Genomic DNA, 9,704 nt, shown 5'->3' with positions numbered 1-9,704 from the left:
AATTGTCATGAATGAAAAATCACTTACTCACTCTGAATAGCGAGTTTACTACAAAAAACCTTCCATTGCTTGAAGAAGGTTTGAATGTCTACGTGAACGAAAATTACTACTTATGTACTAGCATGAGCAACATTCGACACAACTCTTGTTGGTGTTGTGTGTTGCTTTCACCCCATTGGAAACTAACTATTTGTAAAGTAGAAACAACAACAACAAAAACGATTGAAAGCTATACTCTGAAAGTGGCCATGTAGGTGAGACAGTTCATCAAAACAATGATGCACAATGAAGTAAAAGTAGAATGTGATGTCATCAAAACAGGACATGTCAGCTGGATACATGGATGCATGTCATTCATAACATGGACCGTAGAACGAGATGAACAGTAGGGAATCCCTGATGTCAATCAAAAACAACTGACCGTTAGACGGATGACCCAGTGGGATTTTGATTCATCTACAACTGGACACGTAGGTCCACGCCTCCTCAGTTAGGTACGAGCATGGCCGCTTGCAACGCAGCGATTGTGGTTTACATTCCCACGGGGGACCAGGCATGAAATAAGTATGAACTCTTCCATTTGCTAAAGCGTCTGGAATAAGAGCGATATGCTAATACTGACTTAAATGATAAAATGGTTAATGTAAATCAAACACAATGGGCCAGTAACGGATCGACAGGACAGTGAGTTGTGATGTCATAAAAACATGGGCTGTAGAGGGATGACAGTGAGTTGTGATGTCATAAAAACATGGGCTGTAGAGGGATGACAGTGGGATGTGGGTGTGGCTGCATCATGGAGGGGAACATGGCTGGACGGGGCATGGCGTGGAATGTCACCGCCATTGGGTGGTGGTGTAAACTGGGCGGGGCCATTACCGAGAGCTGCGGTGGTGAGGTCACAAAGGGAGGAGGGTAGGGCCCAGAGGGACACATTTCTGCCCCCATAGGCAGGCTGCTGACAGGGACCGGAAGAACATGGGGTAAGAGAGTTGGTTGAGGGTGCTGAGGGAGGAATGCTGCACGGTGGTGATGTTGGTGGTGGAGGATGGTGTGTCGGATAGTGATGGACCTGGTTGGCATGGAGGACATGGGGGATGGAGACAGGTGGATGGGGTGGAGCACGGGAGGACAGGAAGGGGACACCGCGACAGGAGACCCAGACAGAACTTGCTTCATCTTTCCAGGGAACACCTGATGTTGCTGATGGTGGTGGAGGACGTGCCTGTGGGTTTGGATCTGAACGAGACAGTGATGTTTCTCCATACCGTCAGACGGATGCTGCGGATGGAAACRCGGTGGTCTGTGATTGTGGTAGGGGCTAGCTGTAACGGTAGTACCTCCAGGTCTCAGGCTCTCCATGAACCCTCTCTCGTCCTGAACCCTAACCCCAGGATGAAACCTCTGAATCTGGGTAGGCTGGGGGCTGTGGCACTCCTGGTGGGTGGGGTGGCTCCGGGGACTGTGCTGACATGACTTGTCCAGACTCGTTTTCTGTCTGTGAAGCATCTGTGGGATGGACAGGGGGATGATCTCTCTCACACCCAGTGGACTGACCTGGGCAGCCACTGCCACCGTTTGCCTTCTAATACAATCTTGTCCTATGTTACCCATTCCTATACGATGTACCATGATCGGGAGAGAAACAGTGGAAGAGTTTGGGAAGCAAATAGTGCTGTTTTTGTTTTCATTAGTAATACCAATTATTTCTGGGGGATTTGGGGGATCTCTTACAGGCCCAGGCCCAGGTTGAGAGGGAGAGAAGGAACATTCGACTTTCATGCTGGGAACATTGTTCTGAATCTGGAGCTGAGGAGAGCCTCCCATTGACTTACTGTTGTGCTCTACAGCTGGCTGACTCAGGGCACTACAGCTGGCAAATTTACCTTTTACCACAAGGTATTCCACAGCTGTATTCACTAGATTCTCACTCTGGACGTTCAGCTTACATCTGTCAACAGACAGTACATCCAGACGAGGTTCAGCCATGTGAACATTGTGACCTACAGGADGTTCTGAGATGTGAACATTGTGACCTACAGGAAGGTCTGAGATGTGAACATTGTGACCTACAGGAAGGTCTGAGATGTGAACATTGTGACCTACAGGAGGKTCTGAGATGTGAACATTGTGACATACAGGAAGGTCTGAGATGTGAACATTGTGACCTACAGGAGGTTCTGAGATGTGAGGAGTATAACTGGCCCCTCTCTGTCTCTTCCTCTGTCTCCCCTCCCCACCACAGGAAACACAGGCAGACCAAGCAGACCCCTCCTCACCCATTGAACCATCTGGCCCATTGGACTCTTCCACAGTTGACTGACACTGGGTACATAGGACTGGCCCATTGGGCTCTACCACAGTTGACTGACACTGGGTACATTGGACTGGCCCATTGGGCTCTACCATTACAGCTGGCTGACACTGACTGCATGGACCCTGGAGGTCAAGGCTCTGCTCATCATCAGCCAGAGACATTGATGCTGTCCGTTTCCTTTTCAGGGCCCTGCTCTCACACAAGTCTTCACCAAGCCTCTCGGGCGAATGGGCCATGCTTAGTTTTTGGGTAACGGTGACTAAGCTCTCTGGTGCCGTGACTGTCATCCCTCTGCTTGGGTTTTGTCTAACAACCCCAGGAGGTTTCTCAGGGCAAGGGGTGTCGTTGTGACTCTGTGAGCTCTCTGAGCCATGCCCTGCAGTGTTTCTCTGTTCTGTTGATGAATGGACCGGGTCTCTCCTGACGCTCCTCCCCAACACCTTTTCATCCGAGAGGCTGAGGCTGCCCACTGAGCCGTTTACTCTGCCTGCTGTTTCCTGTCTTCTTCTCTCCTCCTCCCTCTCCCTTTCCACAACACGCTCCCTCTCCCTTTCCACAACACGCTCCCTCTCCCTTTCCACTACACGCTTCCTCTCCCTCTCCCTCTCCCTCTCCCTCTCCCCCTCTCTCTCTCCCCCTCTCTCCCCCTCTCCCCCTCCCTCTCTCTCTCTCTCTCCCTCTCTCTCTCCCTCTCTCTCTCCCTCTCTCTCTCCCTCTCTCTCTCTCTCTCCCTCTCCCTGTCCTCGGCAGCAAAGGGGACAGCGCAGCCACTGTCCTCAGCCGATTGCTTTGACTTCTCTAATGGCTGCACTCGCTGTGAAGTGGGGACTCTAAATTGGCTATCAAGTCCTTCCCAACACTCAGACCGTCTCTGAAATGTGTTGCATTTCTCTGCATTGCTCTCCAACCCTCCATCTGTCGCCCTCTCTCTGTGGTGCTCCTCTTCTTCCTCATCCCCTCCTCTCATCCCCCTCCTCCTCCCCTTCTTCTTGTGGCTCCTGTAATGGCGCCTGTCTCTGGATTTCCATTTCTCGCCACCTGCTGCTCTCTTCTCAGATTGAGTCCTACCTTTTGAGTGCCTACTATATCCCCCACAGCTGTGTCTCTTAAGTCGCAAGCTGCAGCTTTCTGTGTCTGTGTCACTCGTGTGGTGCTCACATATGAGACAATCCTTCCTCTCCACTGCTTCCCTGCCGTCTCTGATAGGGCCATGATGGTTTGGCCAAGAACAGGCCTTGTTGCGCTCGTTGTCAACATCTGTTGGTTGCTCAGCGCAGACAGAGGTTGAGCTGATACACAAAGCCACAGATAACTTACTCTGACTGTCATCAACACTAACCTTCGCCCTGCTCTGCCATTGCTGCGAGGCCCTAAAGTCAAAATGGAGGGGGTTGCAGCTGTAGGAGAGACAGGGCTCTGTCCTGGTGAAGGTCAACATCTCTGTAGGCCACTGGAGAACAGTGTTTCCATCTCTGCTGAGCACAGAGAAGAACGGCTGGCTGGGCTTGGTGAAAGGACAAGACAGGTTCTTCACCACCACCGTAATGTCTTCTCCTTTCCGTTCCTCTCTCACAGTCCCAGGACACTGGGAGGACTGAGAGGAGGAGGAGCCGTTCTCAGGGGGACCATCGGAACCGGAGACGACCTCAGAAGAGAAACTGCTAATGGAGGAGTCCTCTTCCCCACAGACACTCTCCTCTATTTTATGAGCTTGTTGGTGTTTGCTTGTTTCCGGCTCGGCCTCTGTTGGGCCGTTTCTCTGAGTTCCCTCAGAGTTCTGTCTATCTAGTACTGTGTCTGGGTCGTCTGGGGATGCAGGTAATTGGGAGACGGAGGACACATAAGGTCTGGCCATATCCTCAGAGTTAACTAGCACAGAACACAAATGTGAGGCCTGTGGTGGCATCGGGATGTCAGACCTGGCTAGTGCATCTGATGACCTCTGGATCCACTCACTAAAACTAACACAGTTTGGGCTGAGATCACCAGGCTGAGTGCCAATAGCCTCCACAGTCCTGTGACCTAGTCCCTTTTCCTGTGCAGTAGGAGAGTCCAGAAGGTTCAACTCAACAAAGGGCGTTCTGAGCTTCTGTCTTCTGATACATTCTTTGGAACCCTCCTCTGTGTTGTCACAGAACACGGCGGCCGAAGATTTCAGCTTCACGGATGCTTTCTTTGGGAAGGAGAATGAGAATGCTATTTTGTGCCTGTTGTAATTCTGTTTCTTGGCCTTTCCCGTGTAAGGCCAGTATAGTGTTTTCTGGGTCTTGCTGTTGGTGGCCAGGCCAGTGCTGGTGCTGGTGTGGTTGTGGGTTCCTGTCTCCAGAACTGTGGAGTTGTTGGACTCCTCTGAAGGTCCATCGGTACAGCTGTCTCTGAAACTGCCCTCCACTGCCACCGTAGTGGACTTGAACTTGGGGCCACTGCCTGGAGCGCTGAAACATAGAAAAATAAACATTTGAATGAATATTTGCAAGTCCATATTCATTTGTGCATGGCATTCAATTGTTATGGGCCAATCACTTCATGATATCAATGCTCATGATTCATGTATCCAAAGCAAGGACTCATCCCTAGACATCTGAATTTCCCCATTACATCAAAACGATATACAGTGTATAAAAGATAGGCTTACACAGTGGGAAAATCTGGTTGAAATTACTTCGTTATAATCAGTTTACAATCAGAACTGGAGATATTTTCTGACTCCAACGTCACATGTTAAGAGTCAGGATCCTCCTATACATTATCGGTGACAGATCACACTTCAACCAATAATCTGTGATGAATCATATCCTGGAATGTTCCGGGACATATGTACCCACCAATGGATCTCTCTGCGTTGTTCGGCAAGCTCATGTATCCTCCGGAGTGCTCTCTCCTGTTTCCGCTCATCCTTCCTGGTCTTAGAGGCCACGTTCCGGGCAAACTCTCTCTGCTTCAGCTCCTTCAGCCTCTGTGGAAGTCAGAACAGATCGTTAATATCTCTAAGGTTCCGTACCTAAAGGCACCCTATCCCCTCTATAGTGGAATCGTTTTAGCCAGGGCCAAGTAGTGCACTATATCACAAAGGCTTACGTAATTGGACCTGTTAATATCTCACCAAACAATCTACATCTAATCTAGCACTATATAAAGGGGTGTCTAAAAGGATGCATCTATTTGAAATATCTCTACGTGTCGAGAGGATCAAACGTTTCAAGTGCCACTGACAACCTGAAATGTCACCTAAAACCCTCACAAACTTTTACAGATGCACAATTGAGAGCATCCTGTGGTGCTGTATCACCGCCTGGTACGGCAACTGCACCGTCCRTAACTATAAGGCTCTTCAYAGGGTGGTGCGGTCAGCYCAACGCATCACCGGGGGGGGCACACTGCCTGCCCTCCAGAACGTCTACAGCACCCGGTGTYACAGGATGGACAAAAATATCATGAAGGACCTCAGCCACTCGAGTCATGGCCGGTTCACCCCGCTACAATCCGGATGGCAGAGACCGTACAGGTGCATCAAAGCTGAGACTGAGAGACTGATAATCAGCTCCTATCTACAGGCCATCTGTCTGTTAAACAGTCATCACTAGCCAGCCTCCACCCAGTACCAGGTCCTGAACTTAGTCACTTCGTCACGTCTCTGAAATTGCAGYCCAAATAAATGCTTCACAGAGTTCAAGTGACAGACCCATCTCAACATTAACTGTTCAGAAGAAACTATGTGAATCAGGCCTTCATGGTCAAATTGCTGCAAAGAAACCACTACTAAAGGACACCAATAATAAGAAGAGACTTGCTTGTGCCAAGAAACACAATCAATGGACATTAGACCGGTGGAAATGTGTCCTTTGGTCTAATGAGTCCAAGTTTGAGATTTTTGGTTCCAACCACGGTGTCTTTGTGAGACGCAGAGTAGGTGAAAGGATGCATGTGTGGTTCCCACCGTGAAGCATGGAGGAGGAGGTGTGATGGTGTGGGGTTGCTTTGCTGGTGACACTGTCAGTGATTTTCTTTGAAATTCAAGGCACACTTAACCAGCATGGCTACCACAGCATTCTGCAGTGATAAGCCATCCCATATGGTTTGCGCTTAGTGGGACTATCATTTGTTTTTCAACAGGACAATGACCCAACACACCTCCAGGCTGTGTAAGGGCTATTTGACCAATAAGGAGAGTGATGGTGCTGCATCAGACCTGCATCATTGACCTGGCCTCCACAATCACCCAACCTCAACCCAATTGAGATGGTTTTTGATGAGTTGGACTGCAGATTGAAGGAAAAGCAGCCAACAAGTGCTCAGCATATGTGGGAACTCCTTCAAGATTGTTGGAAAATCATTCCAGGTGAAGCTGGTTGAGAGAATGCCAAGAGTGTGCAAAGCTGTCATCAGGGCAAAGGGTGGCTACTTTGAAGAATCTAAAATCTAAAATATATTTAGATTTGTTTAACACTTTTTTGGTTACTACATGATTCCATATGTGTTATTTCATAGTGTTGACTAAATCTGTGTACACAACCAATAAACTATGAATAAATCTCTAAATCTGTGTACACAACCAATAAACTATGAGTAAATCTCTAAATCTGTGTACANAATCTGTGTACACAACCAATAAACTATGAGTAAATCTCTAAATCTGTGTACACAACCAATAAACTATGAGTAAATCTCTAAATCTGTGTACACAAACCAATAAACTATGAGTACATTTCTAAATCTGTGTACACAACCAATAAACTATGAGTAAATCTCTAAATCTGTGTACACAAACCAATAAACTATGAGTAAATCTCTAAATCTGTGTAGGGACACTAATTTGTGACTCCTCTCCGTAACGTCTAAGTGACAAAGCTGCTTGAATAATAATCCTCAGACAGAGAGGCTTCTTTCTCATTTTACATTCTAGTCAATTAGCAGACGCTCTTATGCAGAGCGATTTACAGCATTTTCAAACTTTTTTTTTCATACTCCTGAGCTCTACAACTCAATGTATTTTAAACAGACTGTATGTGTATCTATCTTGGTATGTCATGCATTCAACAGTATAATGCACTAGCAGCACAGATTAAAATACTTCTTCAGAACTATGGGAGGTAATAAAGGTGTTTTGCTGTTAAAMTTCATCAAAAATATTTTTTCGCACAAATGAAAATTGGCTTCAGATAATGCAGCTCCATTAAATTGTTTTCAGATTAACTTCTCAGATTAAACTCTCTGATTTTAATTTTAATTTTGCTTCCACGTCAACAGGGATTTGCGTTTCTGAGGGCCGGGAGGGGGAGAGATAGAAAAAAGTATTTTCCTATAGTTAATCTCACAGTGGGTTGATTAAAAATAAGTGAAAGTGGATAGTTACCTATTGGAAATTATAATTATTGAATAGATTTATCCACAAACAAATGAACAAACACTGTATATTTTAGTAGGTTAGCAAATTATTAAATGTTACCTAAACATTGCATTCCTTAAGTAGTTTTAACCCTGCCATCCAGGACCTCTACAATACCTGAGAAGAAAAAAATCAGGCGCCTTGACTTTTTCAAGATTTTGCTACATTACAGCCTTATTCTGGATTAAATGGATTAAACAGTTTTTCCCCCTCATAAATCTACACACAATACCCTATATTGACAAAGCAAAACCAGGTTATAGAAATGTTTAATACTTTATTAGAAATTTTAAAAATGAAATAATACTCAGTATTTTGTTGAAGAACATTTGGCAGCGATTACAGCATCAAGTCTTCTTGGATATGACGCTACAAGCTTGGCACACCTGTATATAGGGAGTTTCTCCCTTTCTTCTCTGCAGATCCTCTCAAGCGCACGGCTCTCCAGAGGGCGCAACACAGCACCGGGGGCAAACTACCTGCCCTCCAGGACACTTACACCACTTGATGTCACAGGAAGGCCAAAAAGATCATCAATGACTACAACCACCCGAGCCACTGTCTGTTCACCCCGTTATCATCCAGAAGGCGAGGTCAGTACAGGTGCATCAAAGCAGGGACCAAGAGAGACTGAAAAACAGCTTCTATCTCAAGGCAAGGCCATCAGACTGTTTAACAGCCATCACTAACACAGAGAGGCTGCTTCATACGTACAGACTCAAATCATTGGCCACTTTAATAAATTGATCACTAGTCACTTTAAATAATGCCACTTTAATAATGTTTAGATATCTTACATTACTCATCTCATATGTGTATACTGTATTTTATACCATCTATTGCATCTTGCCTATTCCGCTCGGTCATCGTTCACCCCCCCCCCMAAAAAAAACACATTATATTGGTCACATACACATCGTTAGCATATGTTAATACGAGTGTAGCGAAATGCTTGTGCTTCTAGTTCCGACAGTGCAGTAATATCTAACAAGTAATCTAACAATTCTACAACAACTACCTAATAGGCGGGGATACCAGGCGGGGATACAACTCGACAGGATGCTCTCAATTGTGCTTCTGTAAAAGTTTGTGAGGGTTTTAGGTGACAAGCCACATTTCTTCAGCCTCCTGAGGTTGAAGAGGCGCTGTTGCGCCTTCTTCACCACAATGTCTGTGAGGGTGGACCATTTCAGTTTGTCCGTCATGTATACGCCGAGGAACTTAAAACTTTCCACCTTCTCCAATGCTGTCCCATCGATGTGCATGGGGGGGTGCTCCCTCTGCTGTTTCCTGAAGTCCACGATCATCTCCTTTGTTTTGTTGACGTTGAGTGAGAGGTTGTTTTCCTGACACCACACTCCGAGTGCCCTCACCTCCTCCCTGTAGGCTGTCTCGTCGTTGTTGGTAATCAAGCCTACCACTGTAGTGTCGTCTGCAAACTTGATGATTGAGTTGGAGGCGTGCATGGCCACGCAGTCATGGGCCACGCAGTCAAGCACGCACCCTTGTGGGGCCCCAGTGTTGAGGATCAGCAAAGTGGAGATGTTGTTTCCTACTTTCACCACCTGGGGGCATCCGGTCAGGAAGTTAAGGACTCAATTGCACAGGGCGGGGTTGAGACCCAGGGCCTCAAGCTTCATGATGAGCTTGGAGGATACTATGGCTTACATAGGTATTCCTCTTGTCCAGATGGGATAGGGCAGTGTGCAGTGTGAGGCGATTGCATCATCTGTGGACCTATTGGGGCGGTATGCAAATTGTGTAGGTCTAGGCTGACAGGTAAGATGGAGGTGATATGATCCTTGACTAGTCTTGTGTGTGTGTGTATGTGCATGCGTGCGAGCATGTGTGTTAGTGTGTGTGTGGTGTGTGTGTGTGTGTGTGTGTGGTGTGTTGTGTGTTGTGTGTGTGTTGTGTGTGTGTGTGTGTGTGTGTGTGTGTGTGTGTGTGTGTGTGTGTGTGTGTGTGTGTGTGTGTGTGTGTGGTGTGTGTGTGTGTATG

General features: G+C 46.9%; 1 protein-coding gene across 1 annotated transcript in view; it reads right to left on the bottom strand.

The window, feature by feature from the left end:
• Positions 1-686: 686 nt before the first annotated feature.
• The window catches only part of LOC112070745 (G patch domain-containing protein 8-like), a 19,307-nt gene continuing 10,289 nt past the window's right edge, over positions 687-9,704 (bottom strand). The window contains exons 3-5 of the mRNA XM_070439099.1: positions 5,143-5,273; positions 2,928-4,752; positions 687-2,889 (exon numbers count right to left, since the gene is read on the bottom strand). Coding sequence (XP_070295200.1) covers positions 742-2,889; positions 2,928-4,752; positions 5,143-5,273 — 4,104 coding nt within the window. The 3' untranslated portion in view covers positions 687-741. The remainder of the gene's footprint in view (positions 2,890-2,927; positions 4,753-5,142; positions 5,274-9,704) is intronic.

The sequence above is a fragment of the Salvelinus sp. IW2-2015 genome, unplaced genomic scaffold (assembly GCF_002910315.2).
Source record: "Salvelinus sp. IW2-2015 unplaced genomic scaffold, ASM291031v2 Un_scaffold1412, whole genome shotgun sequence".
In the NCBI taxonomy this organism is placed as follows: Eukaryota; Metazoa; Chordata; class Actinopteri; order Salmoniformes; family Salmonidae; genus Salvelinus; species Salvelinus sp. IW2-2015.
The sequence above is the reverse complement of the archived record's forward strand: the minus strand, read 5'-3'. Positions and strand labels throughout refer to the sequence as shown.